Raw genomic sequence first — 27,490 nt, forward strand, 5'->3', positions numbered from 1 at the left:
TGTGGCTGGTTACTTTGCTTTATTTGCAGACTCAAGTTTGCTACATAAATCCATTGCATGGTCCAACACATGTATACTTGGCATAAAAGAGAGGACAATACAAAAATACAACTCTTGATAGTAAATGGAACTGCCCTCAGCTCATGCCAGTTTATCCCAATGGGAATGTCCATGTTCAAGATCAAAACAGGAGGAAGTTTGGAATGAGGAAGCATGGAGGTCTCAACCAGTGTCATTGCCCTTGTAATCCTGGTCTGGGGCTGGGTGGCCTTTTTTTTGCTACCTGCAGACCTGGTCAGTTCCTCCTCCGTGAAGGGGAAGAGAACCTCCCCAGGTTATGGAAGGCCATCCAGAAGGAGCTAGAGCAAGCCCTGGAACCCCACTTCCTTAGGGCACACCCACCCTGGGCTATCAGTCTTTGGACACCTCTGATGGGAGGGTTAAGAAACTCAGGGTGAATCTACTTCTGGGAGAGGGGAGGGGAGACATGAAGAGAGATTGAAAAAACTATTCTCCCTGGCAGCCCTTTAACAGATTCCAGAAATCTTCTACTGATGCCAGCTTCTATCTTCCCATCCCTGGTCCCTCCCCGGGCTTGAGCCCACCTAGCCTCTTAGCTGTGAGAGCTCAAATCCCAGGTCTTTGGGGGAAGTCAGAACTGGCTCCAGCCCACCGACCAGGAGATCTGAAGGGCTAGCATTTCTAAGAAGGTGGGCAGGTCCCTGGAGGAGCAAGAAGCTCCTCTGGTCCTTGGTACATCCCCCAGGCAGAGGCTTAATATGCTCAGGCACGAAGTTGCAGGAGCCCCGTCACCAGCCTTCCAGGACAGAACAAGAGACGGTGGTCAGTACCCTCGTCTGCATGTGGCCCGTGGGCCTACTGTCACTCTCCAGGTGGGTGGGGTGGGGCATCTGGCAGAGGAGCAGTGCTGAAGGACCAAGGAGGCAAGGCGAGCCCAAGGTCCCTCCTCTTCTTGTCACAGGGGCTACTTAAACCGCAGTGGAGCTTCAGCCCGGGGCTTTGGGCTGAGCGGTAACAGAGCATGCATCTCCGTGTTGTTTGTTTTGTTCTAAGAACTTGGGGAGAATGTCATGCTCCTCTCTGAGACTGCTGGGCACTCCAGTCTGTGTGGCAGGGGACACTGCCAGCAGTCACATGACCCTAGCCTCAGTGGCTTGGGGCAGAGCTGTCATGGAGACCCTGGCATTTTAACCGTGGACACACACACACACACACACACACACACACACAAAGTCGCAGGCTTCCGGGTCTGGTGCTTCAAGGCAGATAGAAACAGAAGATGAATTGAGGCGAATCTGTGTAGGGAACTCAGCTGGACGTACTGCTTTAGGCCTCTGTCCTGGCCCTTGAACTTCAATGCTGACTTTAAAGGACCACAGACATCGCCCTATGGAGCCCCAGGGAGCCCTAGGATTTGTTTTCCATCAGCCCTGGGGCTTGGGGAATCTGCTCAACCCTCCTCGCCTGTGAAACTGTGACTTGGCTGTATCTGGTGCCCCTCCTCCACCTGTTACTCCCCCACTGTCCCCCACAAACACACACTCCCAGTGCCCCAAACCCCTCCCTACATTCCTTCTCCTCATCCAACCTCCGGGCCCACTCATCTTCCTTCCCACCCCTTCGTGGAGTGAGGCTCACGTATGAATGATGACAGCACACTTTCGTGTGTCACCTCCCCCGGTTACACCAGTGCATCTGGACTGGTGTCATCTGTGACAACGGCATTGGAAGGCCCTGGCAGGTGTGCCCCCAGGTACCCACTCTCATCTCCCAGGCCCCTCTCTCCATGTCCTCACACCCTGCGTCCCCCACCCGAGCTTCTCTTTGAAAACCTCCTGGACGTGAGCAGGTCTTCCTCCCGCCAGCCGCCCAGCTGGCAGCAGACGACCCCCATGCACTGTCGGAGCTTATCCCCACACTCAACAAGCAGCCCCGTCGGACTCGGCAGCCACAGCAGGTTCCCTGGACCCAGAGAGGTTGTGCTGCGGCCCAGACCCAGGGCCCCGTGGCCCAGGTCCATCGTCCCCTCCAGCAGCAAGAGACACCTGCCTTGGCCAAGTGGGCAGCAGCTGTCGAGCAAGCTCAGGCCTTGCTTCGCCCCACACGTGGGTGATGGGGCGACACAGCTAGGCCAGTCCGCCCGCTGGGGACCCTCCCGCTCCGGGTGGCTGAGAGGTCTGTAAGGCCGGGTGGAGCTTCGTCAGCACGTTGGGCTCCTCGCTCTTCCCTGGGGCCTCGGGGGTACCCAATGGGTAGGCCTCCCGGGCCCGGCCAGTGCTGGCGCAGGTGAGGAAGGCCAGGCAGGCCCCACGGAGGCGGGCCAGGTCCCTGTGCGTGGTCTCACTGACGAAGCAGTAGAGCACGGGGTCGGCCACGCAGTTGAAGCTGGTGAGGAGCAGGGAGAAGTGGTAGGCGTTGAAGATGCCCTTGGCGAAGTGGCAGCTGGACTCCCAGAGGCTGCGCACGAGCAGCAGCGCATGGTAGGGCAGGAAGCAGGCCAGGAAGATGACCACGGTGCTGAGCACCAGCCGCTGGATCTGGTCCTTGCGGCTCTTCTGGGTGCCATGGCTGCGGCGCACGGCCCGCAGGATGCCCCGGTACGAGGCCAGTAGCAGGCAGATGGGGAAGAGGAAGCCCACCAGGAAGCGGTAGTAGTTGATGCCGCACTGCCGGGGCTCGAGCGGGTAGTGCTCGAAGCAGACGCGGTGCCGGTCCCCATCCTCCACCACCTCTTCGTGCATGAGAAAGTAGATGCTGGTCAGCAGCTCTTTGGCCCAGATGAGCACGCTGACTCCCACGGCAGCCTTCAGGGTGCGGAACTGATGGAAGCGGAAGGGATGGGCCACGGCCAGGTAGCGGTCGATGGAGATGCAGCAGAGGAAGCCCACGCTGATGTAGATGTTCTCGTACAGGAGGATGCCGCACAGCTGGCAGGACAGGTCGCCGTGGGACCAGTTGTCGTGCTGTAGCACGTACTGCAGCCAGAAGGGGAGCGAGCAAATGTAGAAGAGGTCGGCCACTGTCAGGTTGCACAGGTACACGCCCAGCTCGTTCCGGGCCTTGATCTGCAGGTAGCCGAAGTAGAGGGACAGGCAGTTGGCTGGGAAGCCCACCACCAGCACCGTGACATAGACCACCGGCGCCAGCGTCTGGTGGATGGTGTGGTCGATGGCACAGCTCAGCGAGCCGTTGTCTCCGGTGATGTTCCCCATCTTTGGGCCTGGAGGGGCCTCAACCCTCATGGGCTCAGGAATGCACCAGTCTCTCTAGCGCCACCTTGTTTCTAGGATGTGGTTCAAGCTGTAGCAAAGGCCGGGCCTCACTGGTGATGGGTAAGGCCCTGAAAGTCAAAGGTGGAAAGGCTTAGGATAAGAGGAGCCAACATTTATATAGCACCTACTGTACGTCAGGCACTCTTCTAAGTGCCTCACGTAATTTAGAAGGTGATCCAGCCAACCAACTCCAACTCAACTGAAATGTGACTTATGTCTCCCCATCCCCCTTCCCCGGCTTCCTGTCCCTTATTTACTTTCCTGGTCCCTCGGTGCAGCAAGCAAGGCCTGGAGCTGGCTCCAGGGAAGCTCCAAGGGAAGCTCAAGGTGAAGAACAATTCCAGCCCACATAACAGTGAGGGCCCTAGCCACTCTCTTATTCAGTACCATTCGCATTTTTCCTACTTGCTCACAGGGATGCACCAGGTCAGTAAGGCCACAGCCCCTCCTCGGGGCCTCTCCATACAGCACAATAGAGGCCCAGCCTGGTCCACATCCTGCTGTGCTCTGGCAAGAAAAAAGGCTAAGCTTCCCGCAGGGCACTGCTACCTCACCTCCGTGGAATTGGGAACCTAGCACAGGGCGCCAGGCACCGACAGACATGAGCACCAGGCTAGGGTCAGCTGCTCACAGGCTGTGCAAGTCGTTTACACTCTCTTAGACTCAGTTTCCTCATCCATAAAACAGGGATATGGGAATTCCCTGGCAGTCCAGTGGTTAGGACTCGTCTCTTTCACTGCTGGAGCCTGGGTTCAATAGCTGGTTGGGGAACGAAGATCCTGCAAGCCGTGCCACGAGGGCGATAAGTAAGTAAATAAATAAATAAAATGAGGGTGAAGACACCTGCCCTCAGGGTCAGTATCAGGGCCACATAGAATATGTCAAAATGCATGTCATTGTTTTTCCAAAGGCAATGAGGCAGAATAAAAGATGGTAGGTTTTTTTTTGTTTTTTTTTGGGGGGGGGTACGTGGACCCCTCACTGTCGTGGCCTCTTCCGTTGCGGAGCACAGGCTCCGGATGCGCAGGCTCAGTGGGCATGGCTCACGGGCCCAGCCGCTCCGCGGCATGTGGGATCTTCCCGGACCAGGGCACGAACCCGTGTCCCCTGCATCGGCAGGCAGACTCTCAACCACTGCGTCACCAGGGAAGCCCAAAGATGGTAGTCTTACTCGCATTAGTGAAAAGTTCACATTGTTGAGAATTTAACAAAGAAAATGCTATTGTTATATATACAAATACATTTGAACAAGACAGAATAAAAATTTTTTGTTGTAGGCCTACTTTATAAATTAATATATCAGAATGAAAGGACTGAGCTGCTCTATTGATTTAACACTTCTGGCTCCGATGAAAAATCTCACTGTGTCTAAATTAACTTTTTTGTTGTTGTTGTTTGTAATCATCCTTCCAAGGAGACTTTTTTGACATTTTTTTTCCTAACCACCTGCCCCCATGAAATTTGAATAACCCAGATGTATTTCATATCTGCTTATGTATCATGGGCTTTTGAGGATGACAAACCACTATAATATCTAAGATTTTTTTCACCCCACCTAAGAACCAATTTTCACCCCTCCTTGAGAATGCATCGTCTATCTGGCTGCAAATTCCAAATGAACGGGGTCTGCATTAAGTTGTTTTGTGGTATTAGCAGATCAATCTTGCCCTTTGCTGTCTCTTCACCATAGTCAAGCTGGGACTCACAGACCAGACGGGAAACCCCTTCCACAACCAACAACGTCTCATCACCTGCTGTCCAGGGTCCCTCCCTCTGCAGCCTCCCTCCTGCTGGCTCCTGACTGGCCCTGTAGGCACCAGAGCCCGGGCTCAGCCTGGAAGTGGCAGAGCCTTCTGGGAAGGGGCCCAGAGATATTCCAGCCCAGCAGTTCCAGTCCTGGGGTTCATGGAGGATAAACTTGAGGACCTCCCTCGAAATCACAGGCTCAAACTTGTAAATATGTAAGTATGTGCATTTTTCCTGGAAAAGGGTCCTGTGGCTTTCATAAGAGTCTCTGAAATGGGTGAGAGATGGGTCTGGCCCAAAGCTGCCCCCTCTCACCTGGACTCCCTGTGGCTCTCTCCGTGGCCAAGCCTCCCCCCACCCCAGTGCTCCCAGTCACACCTCTGACCATTATCCCCCGGGCAGCCACAGCAATCTTTCCAAAATACAAACTGGATCCTCCTCCTCCTCATTTAAAACCCACTGAGACGGTTTCACAGTGAGTTATCACACCCACGGTAAAACTCCCAGACTCTTACAAGACCCAGCATGATCCGGCCCCAGCTCCCCCTACCTTGTCTGCTGCCACCACACTCCAGCCTCACTGGCCAGCTTTCTGGGCCTCGTCGCCTGGCCTCGCTCCAGTCTCTCCTGGAGTGCTGCCCCCTGCCCTCTCCCCACCTCCACCTCCACCTCAAGGCTGTTCCTTTGCCACCAGGTCTCAGCTTAAACACACCCCCTTGCGAGGCTCGCCCTGACCACCCCACTAAAGCAGCCCCTCCCCCATCACCATCACCATCACACCTTCCTGTTTCATGGCTCCGCAGAGCTCCCATCGGGTCTGAGATTTTTCTTGGTTATTTACTTGTCTGCTTGCTGATGATCTGTCTCCTCCACGAGGATGTAAATTCCAAGAGGGCCTTGTGCACCTTGAACAGTGCCTGGCACACCACAGGCACTCCTGAGTACTTCTAGAATGAATAAGTGAATGCCACTTCCCCATTTTACAGATGAGGAAACTGACGTTTGAAAGGGGAAGTGACGTGCCCAAAGCCAGTCTAAGGAAGGAAGCATGGGCATTAGAATCCAGGTCTCCTTTCTCCAAGTCCCACCTCCCTGCCACGTCTAGTCCCCACCTGAGCCTCCCTGAACCCTCTCAGTCCCTGGAAGACGAGGACTCCTAGGAGGGCTCACCTCCCCATCCTCTCCAGGATACAGGCCCGGATTTTTTTTTTTGGGGGGTGGGGGTATGCGGGCCTCTCACCGCTGCGGCCTCTCCCGTTGCAGGGCACAGGCTCCGGACACGCAGGCTCAGAGGCCATGGCTCACGGGCCCAGCCGCTCCGCGGCATGTGGGATCTTCCCGGATGGGGGCACGAACCCGTGTTCCCTGCATCGGCAGGCGGACTCTCAACCACTGCGCCACCAGGGAAGTCCTACAGGCCCGGATGTCAGTGTTGGTGGTGGAGGGAGGTGCTTCTTGTTGCTGTTTTCAATTGTGGTTTGATACACATAACATAACATTTACCATGTTAACCATGTTTAAGCGCGCAGCTCAGTGGCATTAAGCACATTCACACTGCTGTACTGCCATCACCACCATCCACCTCCAGACCTTTTTCAGCTTCCCCAGCTGAAAATCTGTACTCATTAAACACTAACTCCCCATCCCTCCTCCCCCGAGCCCTTGGCAGCCACCAGTCTACTTTGTGTCTCTATGAATTTGACTGCTCTAGGCACCTCGTATAAGTGGAGTCGCACGGAATTTATCTTTTTGTGGCTGGCTTATTTCACTTAGCATAACGTCCTCAAGGTTCATCCATGTAGTAGCATATATCAGAATTCCTTCCTTTTTAAGGCCCAATAATATTCCATTATATGTATAGACCGCAGTTTTGTTTTTCCATTGGACATTTGGGTTGTTTCTACCTTCTGGCTATCGTGAATAATGCTGCTGTGAACATGGGTATACTACTTGAGTCCCTGCTTTCAGTTCTTTTGGGTATATACCCAGAAGTAGAACTGCTGGATCATATGGCAGCTCTATTTTTACTTTTTTGAGGAACTGCATTCTGTTTTCCACAGCGGGCTGCACCATTTTACATTCCCACCAACAGTGCACAAGGGTGTTTTCTTGTTTTTTGCTTTTTGTGTTTTTGTTTATATGTTTTGATGGTGAGAGGAAGGGGCGAAGGGGCAGCTGAGGCCTGTGACCCCTAAACTCTTGCACAGCCCCGCGAGTCAAAATTTGGCCCCGTTCGTCCTCCTCTTGCCAGCCCTCCTGTCTCTGGATCCCAGGCCCACACTTGAGCGGTCCCCCAGGGACACCCACCCAGGACGTCCGTGTCTCTGAATTTACCTCGGGTTCTCCACAGTCCACATAAAATCTACCCACAGGAAGATAAAAATTCCTTCATCAGCACAGGCTCCCAGGCACCAACAAAATCTGGCAAAGGAAACCAAAGTGAAAACACGTCCTGTCAGGTCTTAGGAATTTGTTGAGAGTCACCTGGCCGAAGCCTATCGTTGGCTAGGGCTGAGTGTACGCATGTGTGAGGCGGGCTGGTGTGACTGTTTGCGGGTTCCTCTTTCCCAGGCCGATGATACGCGAATTCCTGCAAGCAAAGTCGGAAATACTCAAGTCTGCAGGGCAAAGAAGAAACACATACGACGTTTAGATGAAAACACCTCCTCCACACACACGGCATCGCCTCTGTGATTTCAATGCCGTCAACACTCTGATGCCTCCCAGACGTCCTCCCCACCCCCAGGTGGAAGGCTGACAGAACCAGCTTCCTTCCGCGGCACAGGGCATGCTCTGTGAGGCCCACCCTGCTTTCATCTTCTCCACTAGTCTGTTCTTGGAGGTGGCATCTCCTCCTGCCCAGTCACTCACATTGGATGGCTGGCCTTCAGCTTTCTCCCTCATCTTTGTCCACAGCACCCACTTGATTACTCAGTTATACCATTTTCAACTCCTAAATACTTCCCACATCCGTCTCCTCCTCTTTAGCTCCCTCCCCAGTGCCCCAGATTGGCTTGGTCAAGACTTCCTCCCCAGAATCAGCGCACGGCCTCCTATGGGATTCCCTGTCTCTGCCTCACCACCCTCAAAGCCATCCTCTAAAACAAAAACCTAACCTAATCACTTCTGCTTCAAACCCTTCAATGGCTCTCCGATCATCCATCCATCTGTCCATCCATCCATCCACTCATTGACTTATTCGTTGTTACAGCAAATACTTATTGAGTGTGTCTATTATTATATGGAAGGCACTGTACTAGACACTGGCCCCTGGCGTAATTCAAGTTGCTTTTAGTCTCATGGGAGACAGGAGAAGAAAAGAGAGGGTTAGCTCCCAGGGAGAGTACAGGACATTAAGGGAGTTCATAGGAGGTGAACTAACCCAGCTGGAAAAGCCTTCCTGAGCGGCACTTTGCTCGAAGACCAGAAGAAGCGGGAAGGGCAGCCAGGGAAGAGGGAAGTTTCTGCCTGTGGAAATAGAGCATGCAACAGGCCAAATGCCAGAGAGAGAGAGAACAGGCACCTGTGTGGAACTGAAAGTAGCTTGGCACAAACAACTAGGTGTGAGGAGGGCGTGGCCAGAGAGGGAACAACACACAGCTGTAGAAACTGCCAACTAATTAGAAGGAGCTGGGGACAATCAGGGACAAATCTGAGATGTTCTTCAGTGCTTGGTCCTCATAATCTCCCTCAAATTATCTGTTAGATGGATGGATGTGTGAAGAGGTAGGTGGGTGGATGAGTGGATGGATGGATGGGTAGGTGGATGAATAAGATGAATAAGTGGAAGGAAGAGGGGGTAGGTGGATAGATGGATGAGTGAACAGGTGGATAGATGGACGAATGGGTGGGTGGATGGGTCAATGGGTAGATAGATGGATGAAAAGATGGATGGATGGGTGGGGGGTTTTGAGGTTGGGTGCTGGGACAATGGAAATATTATTAATAGAAACAGAAAAGTGAGAGGGAGGAATCACTGTGACCTCCTCTCCAGCCACCTGGCATCTGTTTAAGCTGCCTGAGCTGGTCACAGAGGGCCCTGCTTTTTCACTCGGGCCTCATCACAACCAGCTCTCCCTTCATCCACTCCCTGAGGACAGGCACCCCTCCATGGAAACTACATCTTGCCAGGAATGTCCCTTCTCTACCTGCTGTCCACAGAAAGCTTGCTCCCCCAAATCAAAGGCACAGTGGGTGCAAAGTGTTCTATAAATGGAAAAACGTAGATGGGATGGAAGGGCCAAGCCATACCGAGTGAGAGGCCTCCACATGCCAGGAACGTTTTTGCACATTCATTCTCTCTCTCAACACTAGTCTCACCAGCACCCATTTTACAGATGAAGAAACTGAGGCCGCTCAAGATTCTGAAACCAAGTGAGGCCCTGCAGGGTTCCCAGGCATGGAGGCCTTTTTTTTGTCCCCTGCTTCTTGTAGGCAAGACTCCAGCCTCCATGACCTTCCCTGAGTTCCAAAGGGCAGATTGGAACAGTTGCTAATCAAGGAAGAAGCAGCCAAGAAATCACCTGAGACAAAATTAAAGGGACCAGAGGGGCTTCCCTGGTGGCGCAGTGGTTGAGAGTCCGCCTGCCGATGCAGGGGACACGGGTTCGTGCCCCAGCCCGGGAAGATCCCACATGCCGTGGAGCGGCTGGGCCCGTGAGCCATGGCCGCTGAGCCTGCGCTTCCGGAGCCTGTGCTTCGCAACGGGAGAGGCCACAACAGTGAGAGGCCCGCGTACCGCAAAAAAAAAAAAAAAAAAAGGGACCAGAGAAGCTCCTCAAGATTAGGAGACCAATCACCTGAGACAAGATTAAAGGAGTGCAGGCCCTAAGCACACCCTAATCTTGTCGGAGATCCCACCCTTGAACCATTGTTATAAAACCCTTCATCAGATCCTCTGGGATTGGAACACATAGTTTTTCGAGGTGGGACCCTCCCCCCTGCCCAGGGTCCCCCTTTGCCTGGCAAAGCAATAAAGCTATCCTTTTCTACTTCACCCGAAACTCTGTCTCCAAGATGCGATTCGGCTCTGGTGTGCGGAGAAGCTGAGCTTTCGGCAACAATTCCACAGCTACGACGTAGGCCAGGTTTTGAACTCAGACTGGTCCACGCTTTCCTTCACACCGCGCTATCTTTCTGTTCATCACAGTTGTTACAGAGTGACCACCCTCACCTCCAGGCTTTGCCAGGCTCCAGTCCATACATATGCCACCACGAGGCCACCAGGCTTGGGCCTGGGCCAGCCCCCTGCACCTGGCAGGTCAACCATTTCCTCACCACCCATGGAGGAAAACCTACTGTGTGCCTGGGGCTGGGATCCCCAAGGTGGAGGGGATCGGGGCAAAGAATCAAAACACAGAGCTGCTGCATCTACCTCATTTTATCATCCAGCTAAGAAACCGGGAGACTACACAGGAAGCAGCACAGCACTAAGAGCAAGACTGTTAGACAAACGCCCGTCAGCACAGAGGCCTCCGAGGACTGGAACGCCCAAGAGCGGTTAAGCTCCCCAAAGGCATGAAGGGCCTCTGACTCAAGCTGGGAGCCGCCTGCACATTCCAAACCAGAAGGCAGAGGTGGCCAGTGCCGTTCAGCTGCCACATGAACAGTGGTTTAATCTATCGCCCGTCTCTTCCCGGTCGTGGCACACTGGCACGCACACAGTTAGTCCCTGGCCGGGCGGCCCTGCTCAGGGGAACCCCCAGCACGCCGAGCTGGGGAGTTTCCTCAGCGTGTTTAAACACGCTTTAAACAGGGCTGTTTCATTTCCTAAAAGTACCCTTTTCAGAGGCTGTTGATGTTTCCATCTGGGGTGGGAGTAGAATCAGGCTGCATGTTCCCCTTAGTCCCCAGCTTTCCCCTAAATAGCCTCAATCCAGCAACAGCAAGGACACAACCTCATTTCTAAAGCCCTCATAACGGTCTCAGAGTTCAAGCCCATCTGGGCTCACTAAGTTGCTGTGAGTCGATGGGGCTGACGCTGTGAACCCATTTCATAGAATCTGAAGCCCAGAGAGGCTAACCTAGTTGCTCAAGTTCATACAGTAAGTGGGGGTGAATCTGAATCCAGAACCCAGGCTTCTAGGCACCAACTCGCTGCCTTTGAGCTCTTTTGACCACAGACCACAGTGAGGAATGCACTTGTCATTGTAACCAGCACAAAGAGACATCACACACACAGACACACATAGACCCAGAGCAGTACTTACCCTACCACTTGTCATGCACTCTGATCATTCCACTCTATTTTGTTTTTCTTAAGGGCGTGAGCTGCTAAATTGATTTCCGGAGCCGCTCATGGGTCATGATCCTGTTTAGAAACAGCTGGACTGACCCCCGCCTGCTCAGGGTCCGGACCCCAGGAAGGGGACTGTGGTTGCCGCCAGGTGAGGGAGCAGCAGCCTCAGGGGATCTGGGTCCTCTCTGCCCGCCCGGCAAAGCTCTGCCCTCAAACCTCAAAGAGCCGGCTTCGTCCCAGTGCTCGCTGGCTCGCAGAGGCCCGGGGAGGAGACTGAACGCCCCTGGCCAAGCCCTGGCGGACCCCCCGCCGGGTGACCCTGCAGCCAGGACCCAAGCTCCCCCTCCTGCGATCTCCCGCCGGCCACTCCTCCCAGCTCAGACTAGAAAATCCCAGCTGGAGGCTGCCCATTCCTGAGCTGAGGCAGAATCATGTGAACTCAGATCTGGTGTCAGGCTGGGTGGCTGTGAGGAACACTTGCCAGCCAGAGGATGAGGGCGGCAGGACAGCTCCCTCCAGGCACCCCGGGCCTGCCTTCCCGCGCACCCCAGACCTTGCGGAAAATGCTAAAGCCTGAACTAGGGGCAGGGACCCCAGGGACTTGGGGGATGCAGGAGGAGCAGGGTACCCTGATTCTTCCTATCCAACCACCCGTGAGCACCTACAAGACACCAGGAGATACAGGATGTTGAACCCCCTGAGCCAGGGATCCTGACTTGAGCCAGACAGGCTGACACTCAGATAACTAGAAAGTACCATGGACACAAGAGCAATGGCACATCAGCAGGGGCAGGGGAAGCTGTTTCCACTCCCACCCCCGGGCAGTCACCCTTCAGCCGCTAGCAGCCAACATCTGGGTCAGTGGGTCACAACTACATTAGCAAATACCCGGGGAGCTTATAAAAAATAACACCATTGCCCAGGCCCCACCCCAGATGAATTAAATCACACTCTCTGGAGACAAGGTGCCAGCGCCAGTGTTTTTAAAAGCTCTCTGGGCGATTCCAGAGGGCGGCCAGGAGGAGAAGCACTGATGTGGAGGCGGGTGGATCCTGCTCTGCAGACCAACAGAGCTACGGCATCAGAGGAATTCTCTGGGTCGTGAGTAAGGCGAGCGTCAGCGTCTTTAAACAGCGTGGCCCAGAGCGGGGAGCCAGCACGGGGCTCTGGCCTCATGGGGTCTTCTGGCTCTCAGGACTCTTTCCTAAACTCCCTCAGCACGGCAGGGCCGACGGGACCCCCGGAGGTTACCTGGCTCAGCCTCATTTTACAGATGGGGAAACTCAGGCCCAAAGGGGCAAAGGCTCTAGATAGGGTCTTACAGCTAAATGATAGAGCTGTGATTCTCCAAATCGGCTGCGGCGCTATTTCGGCTTAACCTCCTCCCTCCAAGGCGTCCCCTTGGAAGCTGACTGTAGGAACGTTGCTAGAGCCAGGAAGCCAACGTCCACCATGAGTGGGGGTCACTGAGGATGTGCATTGCCCCTATTTTGTTGGGTGATCTGTGGTTTCATCTCCTCCAGAGACTGAATCACTACAGTCCTGATGGGGGGCTGTTTTGGTAGGGGGCCCAGGAAAAATCCCCCTCTGCAGGGCCTGGGCCTTCAAGCAAATGCTCCTCTGTCAGCTGCACCAGAAGCCTCTGCCTTGTTACAATGCAGTGGTGCCTGTAGACATAGAGGCTATTTTCTCTTTTTTCTTTTTTTTGGCTGTGCAGCGCGGCATGCGGGAACTTAGTTCCCCAACCAGGGATCGAACCCGTGCCCCCTGCAGCGGAAGAGCGGAGTCTTAACCACTGAACCGCCAGGGAAGCCCCAGAAGCTGTTTCCGAGTGTAGAAGTCTGTGGGCTCTCCCTGATGCCATATGAAAGGACAGGAGCTGTGCGGGGAGGAGTGCAGGATGGGTTCAGTGGTGAATGCCTGGCTACCCCCAGGACACACCGACCAAAGAGCACACCCCTGGTTCTCTGTACAGGGCGGCCCAGCCTAACAGGACTCGCACACACAGGCTGTCTACACCATCAGCATCTGTACCTGTGGGAACCTCTGATGGCACTGTGTCCCCCCCTTTCCCCAGGCCCAGGGACCCCCTCCACCTCCCTTCCTATTTGGCCTTTGGAACTGCTGACGGAGAGATGAAGCTGACATTGAATCGGCTAGCCCAGGCCCTCTGTGAAATGCCCACTCAGGAAGAGAAAAGAACACCCTTACTGTGTTCTACTTCGGTGCTAAGGTTTTTTTCTTTAATCTAAAACAGGAAGGAAGGACTAGAAACTCGGATGAACTGGGATGGTGGCGGCGGTGCTGGTGATGATACCAGTCCCTCGGGCCAGACGGTCCTGCCCCACCATCCGAGTCTCCCTAGACAGGGTGAAGGATGGGCAGGCCAACTTGGTAGGACGTTTGTTATGGTGTCCTACTGTATTCCCCATGGGTACTCTACTGATTTGGGGCTAGTTGGGGTAAAGGCCTTGGGGGCTCCCAAAGGGCTCTGACAAATACAAGAAATGCCCATCACGAGCCGTCTGCTGTTTGACTGCAGGGACCTTCACTGACTTGCGCATTGAACGCGGGCCTTGGCCTTCCCAGGCCTTACACATCAGCACACACCTCCGTCAGAGGAGCCGATGCGAGGCGCGCATTGTTGCAAGTTCCAAAGTGGCCAGGTGTGAATTAGGATGGCTTTAAAAACCCAGAGGAGGACCAGCAGAGAACCTCCCAAAGTACCTGGCACTGCTGCCCTCCCAAGTGGCGTCAGAGAAGAGGTGGGAGCAACTTGGGATCAGGGAGCAAAGTCATTGCCATTTTGGGAGCACGTGCTGAGCGCCTTCCAAATGCTTCCTGTTTTAACCCCCACCTCAACCCTATTTTGTAGGCAAGGCAACGAGACTCAGAGGGCGCCAGCATCTTGCCTGGGGTCACACAGCAGGGAAACTGCAGAGCTGTTTGACTCCAAAGACAGGGCTCTTGACTAGTTTCCTGTTGCTGCTGAAACAAATTACCACAGCATTTAGCAGCGTAAGACAACACACATTTCTTATCTTACAGTCTGGCCGTCAAAAGTGGGTCTCGCTGGGCTAAAATCAAAGTGTCAGCAGGCTTCCATTTCTTCTGGAGGGTATGGGGGGAAATCCATTTCCCTGCCTTTTCCGGTTTCTAGACGTTTCTGTCATTCCTTGGCTTGTGGCCCCCTTCCATCTTCAAAGCCAGCAGTGGCAGACTGAGTCCATCTCACATTGTACCACTCTGACCTCTGCTTGCATCTTCCCATCTTGGCAGCCAGCGCGATCAAACACAAAGGCCTCACCACTCAGAAGTCTCGAGCTGGCCAGGGAGCTGGGACCAGGACTCTTCATACAGACTGAAGGTGGCCCGTGACATCCGAATGACAAATGGCACTGGACTAGGGCACAGGGGTGGGTGCTTACATGCTGTGAGCTACCTCAACGTACAAGGCACTGTGCTTCCACAAGCTGTCTTGATGGTGCGTCACAGCAATCCTGCAGGGAAATTATTATTATCCCAGCTTTACCACCGAAGAGACCAAGGGTCACCGGGCTGGCAAGTGGCAGCGCTGGGATTCAAGTCAAGTTCTGAATTAACTGTATTTTAATAATTCTCAATGCAGTGCACGGAAATTTGTATGATGGTGTGTCGATGCCCATCTCCCCCTCCGGACAGTAAGCTCCACGAGGAAGAAGGAGCTGGGTCTATTTTGTTCTCTGTTGGAGAGAAGGTGGTTTGGCCCAAAATGCACAACAAAAACGTGTTGAACATTTGAATGAAGAAATGAATCTAAACTCCATTGCTTTCTGCAGCCCGCCTGGAAGGCCCGTGTGGCTGAAATTGAAGTTAGGAGCTAACAAACTGGGGGAGGCTGTCAGGATATGGGATGAGGCAACAGGAAGAGGGTTGACTCTGAGGGCATGTGGGTGGGTGGCCACATGTGAAAATGCATTACAGCAGAAGCCTGACAGACTGTGGTATCTCTTTGGAGACTCTGTAGTCTGTCTGAGAAGGTCTGAGCTGTCTGGGGCATCCTTCCTGCTCTGAGGCCAGGGCACCAACCACAGGCCCCAAGGTTGCCAAGGCAACCCCCCTCCCCACCTGCCACCCCCACCAGCCTCCTGCCTCCAGCCCCAGAGTGCTTCCAACCTATCAATTAATAACCGAATAATGTCTGACAGCAATCACTCCAAACACCCGGGCAGCAACCCTCTTGAGAAACAGACTTCCCCAGTGAGTAAGAGCTATAGAGATGCTCATTACATTCAGCCTGGGCCACCTGCTAAAATCTAGTTTTCTGAATTCAAATTACTCTCTCTGGCTTCTCCCTCTTGTTTGAAAGGCATGGGGTTGGCAGAGCTGATGACTGAAGCCTCAGAGGTTCCAAGAAAACAGACACTAGAGGAGCTGCCATGTTGCACGCCTGCTCCCTCAGTCCAGAATCAGACCCAGAGAAACTGATCCTGACCAAACAAGCTCTGTGATAAGGCCCTAGCCATGGATATTTGTATCTCTGCTGGTCTTCTCCTAGGAGAAAACCTATGTCCCCTGCCAAGATTAATTAATTTGTTACCATGGCATCCAGAAAAAAAAAAAAGGAAAAGGAAAGGCTTTTGAGTTGTAGTGGGTTCAAGATGGTTGGAAATTCTTTGCTAATCTTCTCATGGAGAGGTGGGGTATAAGTCCCCTCCCCTTGAACCTAGGTGGGCTCTGTGACTACCTGACAAATAAAATAAAGTGGAAGCCACACTGTATCAGCTTCTGAGTCCAGGTCTAAAGACACTGGCAGCTCCTACTTCCTGTCTCTTGGGATAGTTGCTCTTGAAACCTAGGTGCCATGCTGTGAGGAAGCCCAAGTAGCCTCAGACAGGCCCACATTGAGAAGAACCTAGACCCTGGGCGACAGCCCCAGCTGCCAGCCAGGGTCAACTGGATTACCACACGAGTGTGTGATTTTGGAGAAAGACCCTCCAGCCCCAGCTGGGTCATCTCAGCTAATGCTGCAAGTAGAGATAAGCTATCCCCACGGAGCCCTGACCAAATTGCAGATTCATGAGCAAAACAGCTGAGCTATTTTAAGCTACTATCTTTTGAAGTGGTTTGTGATGTAACAAAAGATAACTGGAACAAAAGTTTTGTTGGTTTTTTTTCCTCCAAAATCACATGAGGGCTTATCACACTGTGTGAGATGAGTGTAATAGTCTCCATTTTTCCCATGCGATACTAAGGGTCAGAGAGGTAAGGCATCTTGTTTGAGAGCAGCCAGATAGGAAAGATGAAACTCTGTTTTTCACTCTTTGCTGTTAGACCAGTCTTCTTTCCGTACAGTGTGTCCTGTACCCAGAAGGGTGCAACATAATAGTAATAACAAGAATACTCAGAACTAATATTTAGGGGACACTGCAAGGCTTTTAGGGCAAGATCTTTACCTGCATGATCTCATGCTCTAGGAGGTATACTCTATTATCATGCCCATTTCACAGATGGTGATACTGAGGCTTAAAAGAGGGTATGTGACTTGCCCAAGGTAATAGCTCTAGGTGTTAGAGTCCAGATTTGAACCCAAGCCATCTGGTTCTGGAACTAGGCTCTCGAGTACAGATACTCTAATCTATATAGTCTAAAGCAACCACATTGCTCCAGCCGTGCTTCCTCTGTTAGGCTCAGGAATTCTTTTCCCTCATTCCTTCTTTCGGAAGCTTATGCGTGTTGGTGGGCATGGGGGTTGAAGCCAAACCTAACCATATCATCTCAGCTTTGTAGAGTTTCAGACCATTCCCACATCTCTTTTGTCCCACAAGCCCTCTGTGAAGTGGCGTGGCCAGTATTAATCTCCATTTAACAGAGGCCCAGCCACAGCAAGTGACCTGCCCAAAGCCACACAGCCTCTGGCTCCAAGTCAGCGCTTTCTCCTCTGCCCACCGCTAAACCCCAAAGAGCTTTCCCCGCGGTTGTCTGTTCTCCAGCTTCAGGATTACCTGGGCCCGCTTGATTGCAGGTGGGCGGGGGCAGGGTGGGGGGGCTGCCAACCAGCCACCCCACCCGCGCTCCTCTGTCCAATCACGGAAGCTTTCCCCTCCCCCGGTGGCAGGGGGTCTTATTCTGGCCCCTGTAATCCCGCCGTGTGCCTAATGAGCTGCCCTTCGTGTGAGAGGGGCCGGGCAGATTTGGGGCAAGGAAAGCCTGGCCCACACGGCATCTCTGGATCACCTGTGCATTCGAGCTCTAGGAGGAGAAGAGTTAGCTGTCTGACTTTTTTGGGGGGGGCGGGGAAGGGAAGTAATTACCAGGTGGCCACGGTGCCAGCCAAGTGGGTGGTTGCTAAACCCGGCGGCAACCGCAGGCGAAGTCATCCCGCCCGGCCGCCTCGCCGCTGCCGCGCCTGCCCGCCGCCGTCACGCACCTGCTGGGCCCGCTCCCGGCGCCCGCCCCGCCCGCACCTGGGGCCGGGTGCCCGCACCGTCGCCGCGTGCTGGCGGGGCCGCGCGGGGGAAGGCGCGGAGCTGGATGCTGGGGACCAGGGCCGGCCGCTGCCCGCACCACGGTGGCGAGAGGAAGAAGACTGGCCCTGGGGTTGGGGGGGGGCACGTACCTGCGCGACGAGAGGCCGAGGCGCCGGCCGCAGTCACCCCGCGCGTCGCCCGCGTCCCTCCTACGGCCGGCGCGCGGCCAGCGGGGTGGACACCGCGTCCTCGGGCTGCCGGCCAGGGTGGTCTGCGGACGCTGGCGGCCCGCTTCCCGGCCAGACTCCCCTCCTCCTCTTCGGAACACGGAGCCACAATGTGTCCCGATTCCCGACCCCTCCCCCCATTCCTCCCGTCCCCCTCGGGCACACCCAGCCCTGCCCGTCAGCGCCCTGCCTTTCGCGGTGACCACAGTCCACAGGCTAGGCGCCGGCCAGGAAGAGCCGCTGAAAGTGGCGCAGACCCGGCTTGGAGGTCCAGCTCTCCTGGGTCCCGGGGACAGGATCCGGAGCTGCCAGTGTGGGCTCACTCTGGGCGTGTCTGCAAAAGGACCAGGGTCCTTCTCCAGCCACATCAGAACCTCTAGGTAAGGAGAGTCCGTGAAGCGGCCTTTCGGTACCGTTCACCTCTGTGTCCCCAGCACCAGCACATCAGTAGCCACTCAGCAGATGCAGTGTCCTGTTGCTGTCAGGGCCTCTCTCCGCCTCTCCCCGTTGCTGGACCTCGGTGCCGAGCCCGGGGGTGGGGGGAGGGGGCGATGGGCAGTGAGGTGGGTCTGCACTTAGGTTTGCTGTCTCCTGGATCCCTGCTGGGGTGCCTCCCAAGGCTTGAGTGGGCCTGCAGCAGAGGTGGCCAGGGACAGCATAGGGGACCTCCTAACGGTTTTGCTGAGAATGCAAGGAGGCTTTAGGGCCCTCTGCCCCACAAGCTCACAGACAAAATCGCTAACGATAGTCACAGCTCTGAGTGTCTGAGTACGTACTGTGTGCCAAGCACTGTTCTGAGCACTTAAACGCATGAACTCATTTGATCCTCAGCATACTATTATTATCCCCATTTTACACATGGGGGAATGAGGCACAGAGAAGTCAAGTAACCTGCCCAAGGTCACACAGGTAATAAGTAGAGGCCATGAGATTCAAACCCAAGCAGGTGAGTCCAGAGCCCTCATCACCACCTGCATCCTAGCCCAAGCCACCCTTTGCTCTACCCTCAGCATCTTCTTTCACACCTGCAGACCTGAGCTCCTGTGTCCGTCTCCACTCAGAAGGCCTCCTGCCCCCATCTCCGGAACTCTCGCCGCGGTTTTAAGACGTGAACGTCACCTCCCCTAACAAGCCTTCTTGGTCGTCCCAGGCAATTCGTGCTGAGCCCCCTCCCTGGTCCCTTAGCTCCCTTCCCAGCATTCTCTGCACTGCCCACTGGGGTCACTGGCCCACAGCTACCCCTCTACAGGACCCTCATTCCGGGTCCAGTGCCGGGCTCAGAGCCAGGCGCCCTATTCCTGTTTGCGAAGCGAGTGTCTGGGACTGGGTGCTGCAGGAGTCTGCAGAAGCTTGTGTGGCTGGTTGTCAGGACAGACGTCAGGGGTTAGGGCTAGAGGGCGGCTGGAGTGCAGGTAGGAAGGTAAAGAGGCAGATTGATGGCTCACCTTCTGCTGACTCTTCTGGGCACCTCAAAGCTCCACACTTTGTGATGGGGCTGCTAGGTGAGTCTCTGGAAGGAAATGGACAGTGGGCAGGTGGGCAGAAGATACCCTGGAAGGAGAGGCCGAGGGAGCAGGGGGAGGCAGGGCATTTTGCTTTTCCTGCTGGGCACATGCCCAGCAACCTCCCAGCGAGCTCTTCTCACAGGCCGCAACAGCCTCTTCTGCTGGTCCTCATTTTGAAATTCCTCCTTGCAAAATCTTCATAAATGGAGTTTTCTGGATTAACTATATTCATGCCATAAAAATGCACAGATACTTTTTTTTTTTTCGGTACGCGGGCCTTTCACTGTCGTGGCCTCTCCCGTTGCGGAGCACAGGCTCCGGACGCGCAGGCTCAGCGGCCATGGCTCACGGGCCCAGCCGCTCCGCGGCATGCGGGATCTTCCCGGACCGGGACACGAACCCGTGTCCCCTGCATCGGCAGGCGGACTCTCAACCACTGCGCCACCAGGGAAGCCCAAAAGATACTTTTTAAAGATTGCCATACTGAAAGTAGTTGTTAAGAGTTTGGCTTGGACCAAATCCAGAGTGCCTGAATTCCGGAGTTTGAATTTCAGCTCTGCTACCTGACAGTAGGGTGACCTTGGACAAATCCCTTAACTTCTCTGTGCCAGGTTCTTTGTGTGTGAAATGGGGACAAGGAAATATAGCTAGTGGGAAGCAGCCACATAGCATAGGGAGATCAGCTCGGTGCTTTGTGTCCACCTAGAGGGGTGGGATAGGGAGGGTGGGAGGGAGACGCAAGAGGGAGGAGATATGGGGATATATGTATAACTGATTCACTTTGTTATACAGCAGAAACTAACACACCATTGTAAAGCAATTATACTCCAATAAAGACGTTAAAACAAAAAAAAGAGGTTGAGATGATTGCATGAGTTAAATCAAGTAAAGCCCTTAGCTCAACACCCAGCACTTATTAGCGTTCAACAGATGTTAGCTGTTATTATTATACACTCCAAATACCCCTTTAAATATAGCTCTTATCTTTTGAATGTTTACTGCAGTTTTATTCTCTGCATTTTGCAGATCAGGAAACTGAGGTTCAGTGAATTGCCTAAGGCCACTCAGTTCTGAGTGTCTGAGCCAGGACTTGAATGGAGTCCCACCCGCGAAGCTGCTTCCTGCAGCAATTACGTTCTGCCTCATCCTATCCCTCCCGGAGAGAAGCGGGCTGTTGAAGTCCGTCATCAGTTGCTAGATCCAGGACTCGGACTCTCAGGGGGTACAGTGCCTGCCGTGTAGAAAGTTTATTACCAAGTGAATCCTGCCAGGGATGCCATATTGCACAGTTCCAAGGGTGGGCCCGTACACATTGTAACCTATCAGGTGGTGGCCTCTGGAGTTGGGGCCGTGTGGCAGTACTTGGTGTTCCTCTCTCCCTGCCTCTCTTTTTCTAGCCCTCAGTCTCTGTTTACAGATGTCCAAACATATCTAGAACCTTCCACAGTCTAAACAGCCTTCAATTAAAACAAACTCTATTTTGACTGACACTTCATTTTTTAGAGACGGAACAGCATGGTACCTATACCACTTACTTAAAGATCCAGAATTGGCCTGTGGAATAGAGCGTTGGCATCTCTGGCTATGTTCTTCCTAAGAAAATGCTAGATTTGGAGAAGCAAAGAGATTCATTGCACTGCCTGCAAAGTCACCTTTTGGCTAGACTTTGCTGTGCCTCTTGGTGTCAAGATGTCCAGTCCTTGGCAGGGCCAGCAGAATTTGTAACGAAATCTGGCATTGGCCATATAAACAACAAACAGCTTATTCAGTTAACATGAAGCATGTATTGTTTTCCAGAACCTTTCGGGACCTAGAGAATGGTAAATTATGGCCCATGCTCATGGAATGCTGATTTGAAATGCTGCACTAACTGTCTTTCTCGCCCACAGAAATCCTCTCCCGCATTGGGCTGGGCTCTGGAGACGTGGTCAGAATTTCTCCATACCCGGCGCAAGTGACAATTACGTCCATTTCTTCTTTTCCAGTCTCTTGTGGGGTTTTGGTCTTGGCATTTGCATTTTACCGGTGTCAAGCCTGAGGAGGCACATAGCAGGAGCTCAGAAATGGCAGCTGATGGAAAGGATGGAAGCTTGTTGCCTGAGGCTGGAAGTGTGTGGAGGACTTTTTATTGGCCCACCCAGATCCACCCTTCACCCTTCTCCACCTACTCTACTGACTGTATCACAGGGTGCCCTTGCCCTCCGGCTTCTTTTGGGTTTGGCCAAGGGGAAGCACTCACTGGGATCAGAGGATGGCTGGGGAGTGGGGCTGGGGGTGTATTTATCCCCCAGCCGGTGTTGCTTCCGGCTGGCTGCCTCTCTTTACTGAAGTCGTCTCCTCCTGTTGGAATCTCTCTCCTTCCTCCTCCAGGCCTGGGGACAGTAACAGCTCCCCAGAGATGCTAGTCCCGAGGTGCTGCACCGTCCTGTGTTGATCCCCTTAACCCTACCCACACCCTTGAAAACCACCCCTGTGTTAACCTCTCCCCAGTCACCCCACCTGAGTGGCCTCTGCTTCCCACTGGGACTCTGATGCAGAAGTGGATGTCGCCAGATGCATCTACACGGCGAACTCACACTAATGGAAGGATGTGTGCATATTTCACAAGGCACACGGATTATCTACTTTAAAACACTACTGTTTTTCCGGTTCATTCTTCCAATTAGCACAGCTGGCCAGACTCACAGGAAATCTCTCCTTATCCCCCAAACGACGGAATGAGTCCCTACTTCCTCACTCGGCTCCAGCGCCAGCTCATCTCTGGCACCGCTCAGCCCCAGGCCTCCTCTAGCAGATTCCCCTGTCCTGGACTTCCTGTCACTGAGCGCTTCCTAGTTCCTCATTCAGGTGGACAATTTTCTTTTTGAGAAATACTTGCCACTGCTGAGTCAAGCAACTCCCACGATGGTTTCAGGCAACAAGGAGCTGGTTTTTCTGAAAATTATCTTTTCTGGCATCAACCACACTCCAGCAGGCTCGGGCCTGAGCGGATTAATCAGACAACTGACCTAACGCCACAGTGTTTCCGCTCCCACTCAGATAATCTGTGGGCTCTCAGACAGAGTGTGACTAAGGTGGACACCCAAAGGCAGGAAACTCTGAGCTCAAGTCCAGGTGAAGCATGAGCACACACACCTGGAGAGCTGGGGAACCTGTGTCGTGTTCCTGGCTAGGCTGCGGACTCCTGGAGGAGGACTTCAGGCTGGGCTTCTCAGGCTGAGGCAGTTGGGAGATGCAGTAGCATCTGAATCTCTGGGTTCAAATCCCGTATCTGTTGTGCTCTGGTTGTTAAGAGCTCTGGCAAGTTAGCCTCTCGGAGGCTCAGTTTCTTCTTGAAAATGGGGTTAATAATGGAGATGGGTGTAAGTATGAAATATAAATCTGGTTGACACAGAAAGCAGGAGCCCAGCCTAGCAGGTGCAAAGACAGTAGGTTATGCTGGGAAGGCACAAAAGAGGGTTTGGCTGACCGAAGTCGGGTGTGCCAGGCCAGGCTGGGGTTGACCAGCCTCTTCCTTCGTTCTCTTGCTTATGGAGAATGGATCAAATTGTGGCTCTTCACACTGGCTGTGTGACCTCAGAAAGTCACATGACCTCTCTGTGCCTCAGTTTCCTGATCTGTGAAATGGGGATAACAGTACCTCACAGGGTTGTTGTATTAAATGAGTTAATAAGAATAAATCTCTTACAACTATGCCTGCCTTTAGTGGGTGCTCACTAAATGTTAGGACACCCTCTTCATCCAGTGCCTGCGGAAGCCTTATGTGTGCCCCTCCGGCTCAGATTCCCTGAACTCTTCCAGACTTACTTGTCCAGAGCCCCTAAAAGGAACACTTGGAAGCTCCCTTCAGCTTCCCTGGATAAGCTCAGGTGCCTCTGATGGGGTGTGGGTGGTAGGATGGTGAGAAAGGGCTGAAATGAGAGACGACTGGCAAACAATTCGTAGCCTATATGGGGTCTCACCCAGAAAATCTTGGCGAAAATTCTCCCTCTGTGTTGGGCTTCAGAACTTGCCTGGCCTGCTCCCGGGCTGTTGGCTAGTGTCCTGGGGGTATAATGGTGCCAGAGAAGCCGTGTAGCCTCAAAATTAGGAGATGTTCCTTGGAGCCAGACAGCCTGGGTTCAAACCCCAGCTCTGCCACTTGCAAAGTTATTTAACCTCTTAGGGCCTCATCTGTGAAGTGAGGCTGATAAGAATGGCACCTACCTCACAGAATGTTGTGTAATGTGCTCCCAACAGTTCTTGGCACAGCGCAGGGCTCGGTAAATGTCAGCTATTGTTATTATACCACCAGCCACAGTGCCCTCAGACTACCACAGGACAGCTGTTGTGGTAGCCAGAACAGTGGCCTCTGTCAAGGATGCCCATGTCCTAATCCTTGGAACCTGTAAATATGTTGCCTTACATGGGAAAAGGGACTTTGCAGATGTGATGAAGGATCTGGAGATGGGGAGATTATCCTGGGCTATCCAGGTGGGCCCAATGTCATCACAAGGGTGAAAGATGGAGGCAGATGAAGGAGAGCGTCAGGATGATGTAGGGTGAGAGACACCAGCCATTGTTGGCTTTGAAGATGGAAGTTGGCCCTGAGCCAAGAAATGTAGGCGGCTTCTAGAAGGTGAAAGAGGCAATGAAATGGATTTTCTCCTACAGCCTCCACAGAGGAACTCAACCAGGAATCCCATTTCTGACCTCCAGAATTGTAAGATAATCAACTTGTGTTGTCGGAAGCCTCTGAGTTTGTGGTAGTTTGTTACAGCAGCAACAGGGAACTCAATACAGCTGCCGAGACCCAACACAGCCGCATCCTTGAAGGAGGCACTCTGTTGAGTCACTCCACGGTAGTTATTGAGTACCTGTGGTGTCACCCATACTGCTTTCCTTCTGGATGTGTGGGGACACACTGGACCCTGGAACCGAATGTCCCCTGGGCATAGGCACAGCCAGGGAGGGACTATTCAGGGGCAAGAGAGCTCAGGGCAGGCTCAGTGGGTTGAACAAGGCCTCCTGGAGAAGCTGAACCCTCAGCAGGGCCTTGAAGGATGGAGGGTGTGGGGTTTGGACAGCGAGGAGGAGGAGGAAGGTAAGGCATTACTGGAAGCAGCACCGTGGGACCAAAGTCAAGGAGGTCAGCCTAGTTATTCATTCATTATTCATTCATCTGTTCATTCAACACCTGTGCTCCAGGCCCTGCAGGGGGTACCTGGACAGTGAAGTGAGTGAGACAGACCTGATGGAAGCCAATATGCCATTATAATAAAACACGAAAAGCCTTACAGCAGGAGGTATGGCTTGTACAAAGGGGCGCATCAGGGTGGGCTTCCTGGAGGAAGTGACCCTTCATCACAGGATGAACTGAAGGTTTGTTCTTTATTGCTTTGGGCTCTGTGTGGTGCTCTGCACTCAGCAGGTGCTGACTGATAGGAGTTTAGCCATAAAAGTTTGTTATTCCCAGTCCAATTCTGTCCTAATCCATTTTATCACACTAAGGATAAAGTCTCAGGTGGGTGCCATTATGTCTCAAGCACCACTTTAATTCTTGCTAATCTCCCTTTGTAACCAAGAGAGCCAGCCTCAGGCATATTCTGCAGGCAACAGGTGCTAATTAAAGTTTCATACCACGGCTTGGTTTTCCTTGTTTTTATTTGTTTAATTACCTTCCTTTTGTGGCAGGGGGCACTGATTTTCCACTTCTGGGAGTAGATCACAATTTCTATTAAAATTTTATTAAAAATAAGTGTATTTAAGCATATTAGAACCATGAGTTGGGGGTTCTTCCTCTTGCCCTGGAGTTGACCACTGGGGTCCAGTTGAAGGCAGCGTCCCTCAGTGATGGGTCTGACCACTCCTTCAGGACCTCCCCATTCTAATCCCCACCCCCAACACACACACACACACACACACACACACACACACACACACACACACGCTCAGTACTGGGGAGGGGGGAGGGGGAATTGGGATCTGAGGTGCGCACCGACTGGCTATGAGATTCTGCAGGAGAATTCTCCTAGAGCTGCGGGGTGGGCGGCTGCTGCAGGGAGAGGAGCCCAGGGGACAGGGCCTGCTTAGGCAAGGGATGTGCTAATCGGCTCAGTGTGCCTTTCTGGACAGGAAGAAAAGCAACCTGGAGAGAGACAGGAGGCAGCCAGTGGACAGTGAGTGACCTACACGCCCTGCAACTGTCACACAGGGTTATGTGGCTGAGTGGATGAGGAGGAAAGAGCTGACAGCTCCCAGGAGGGCTGTCCGATGGGGGCAGGAGCTGGCCAGCAAGGAACCTCTGAGGAACTCTGCCTTGTGCCCCTGAGGAGCCACACAGGGGGCAGCAGGGCCAGCGCAGGCTAGACAGTGAGAAGAGATGACCCAGGGCAAGAGGATCTCAGTGGTGGAAAGCTGCATCATGGGACACAAACTCCTGTCCCTCTCCCTCCCGTCCCCAACACACCGAGGCAGCCAGGCCCTGGAGGAGTGGAGAAGGAGGGGCCTTGAGCCTTGACCTCTCTTTAGAATGTGGGTTCTTAGACCCTCTTTGTCTTCAGTTGGGGACCCCAGGGGTCATTCTGAGGTATCAGGGTTTGTATCCAAGGTACCAAAACAAGTGATGGACTCTGCCCAAGAAGCTGTTGAGGAGCACAGGGGAGATCGGAAAATAGTGATGGCAAGTTTCAAGTTTCTATTCCCTGAATAGAAGTTCTGCAGCAACCCAGTCTCCAAAGTAAAATATTCATAGAAAAACATCATGCATATAATAAAATGGAACTTGAATGGCTGAGGTTTTGAAACTCTGATTTAGAAGGGAAAGCTGGGATTGACACAGCAATTACAATACTCTGATAACAGCTGTGATTGGAGGATGATGTGGCAGGAGGAGCCACACTGTGGGAGTCCAACATACAAAAGCACCTGATCAAGAGCAGGGCAGTCAGGGTAGCCTTCCTGGAAGAGATGACTCCTCAACTGAAACCTGCAAGGGGACTAGCAGGTATCCTGGGAATCCTCCTAGTGACTGGTGTGTGGATACAGAAGGGGCCCTTGTGAGCACTGATGGCGGGGGTGTGGGGGTTGCTAACTAGTCCAGGGCTGTACTGCTGGGGGCAGGTGCTCCCTCAGTCAGCTTAGTCTTTTGGGGCAAGAAGGAGAAGCAAGGCGGACCTCCCCCCATTTACTTCTTGAATTACAGTCTGTCTCCCCAGCTATAGTGTGAGCTGTCTGGGCAGAGACAGCTCCCTCCACCTGAGACGACCGCGGAGCTGAGGGCCCATTTGCTAAAGTCTAGAATGGATGGAGGGATCATCTGACACAGTTAGGCACCAGCAGGCGTTCAGTAGATAGGAGTCCCCCTACCCTCCTCCCCCTCGGGAAAGCGCCCAGCCTGGGACTAGGTCTTTGGGCTTCTCCCCCAGTGCTCTCCCCTGGACCTGCCTGCAGGTACCCAGGGGCAGGGCACGTCCCCAGGGGATCTGGACGGTGTTGGACTTGCAGATCCGCCTCCAGGGGCCCTGGGCAGGGCAGGGCAGCCCCCTCTGGCCCGCAGCGCCCCAAAAGCCACCCTTGCGGCACACCCACTGCGAGGGGGACCCCAAAGCACCATCAATTTGTACCCTGGAATGACAGGGACCTCCCTCCCGGCCCTTCCCCCTCTCCACTCCCCCCAGAGGCCTTTATCCGAGACTGGATTTGGAATCTTCTGTCCCAGGAGGGGGCGGGCCCGGCCTTGCTGAAGGTCGGTGGTCCCCTGCGCCGCCCGCGAGCTGTCCAGGCCCCACCCGAGCCGCCCGGCGCACTCACCTCTCTCGGGTCCCGGTGCCGGAGGCCAGGCCGCGGCTCCGTCCGGCCCGGCTGAGCCCGACGCCGGCGGACGGGAGGGAAGGACGGCGGAGCGGCGGCGGCAGGGACCACGGACCGGCGGGGGCGTGGCGCGCTCGGCCTGCGCGCCGGCTCCCGCTCCAGCTCGCCCCCCCGCCGCGCCGCCACCTGGAGACGGAGGAAGGGGCGGAGGCTCGCGGCGGACCCAGCGGCTTGGGCGGGG

At 53.9% G+C, this 27,490-nt stretch overlaps 1 protein-coding gene across 3 annotated transcripts; it reads right to left on the bottom strand.

Annotated features, from left to right (window-relative positions):
* Nucleotides 1–27,490, bottom strand: GPR68 (G protein-coupled receptor 68). Of its 3 annotated transcripts, none has more exons than XM_089908120.1 (2): nucleotides 27,250–27,490; nucleotides 1–3,361 (listed from the first exon to the last, which is right to left on the bottom strand). In XM_089908120.1, the coding sequence occupies exon 2, from the start codon at nucleotides 3,261–3,263 to the stop codon at nucleotides 2,148–2,150; it is 1,116 nt and encodes a 371-aa protein (XP_089764246.1). In that variant the 5' UTR covers nucleotides 3,264–3,361; nucleotides 27,250–27,490; the 3' UTR covers nucleotides 1–2,147. The 3 variants fall into 3 exon arrangements, with proteins under 3 accessions (XP_089764246.1, XP_030617795.1, XP_022431985.1); XM_030761935.2 differs by lacking the exon at nucleotides 27,250–27,490 and adding an exon at nucleotides 7,374–13,359; XM_022576277.3 differs by lacking the exon at nucleotides 27,250–27,490 and adding an exon at nucleotides 5,820–7,347.

This window comes from Delphinapterus leucas, chromosome 2 (genome assembly GCF_059928025.1).
Source record: "Delphinapterus leucas isolate spDelLeu-1000000601 "Yukka" chromosome 2, BTC_Dleu_Yukka2, whole genome shotgun sequence".
In the NCBI taxonomy this organism is placed as follows: domain Eukaryota; kingdom Metazoa; phylum Chordata; class Mammalia; order Artiodactyla; family Monodontidae; genus Delphinapterus; species Delphinapterus leucas.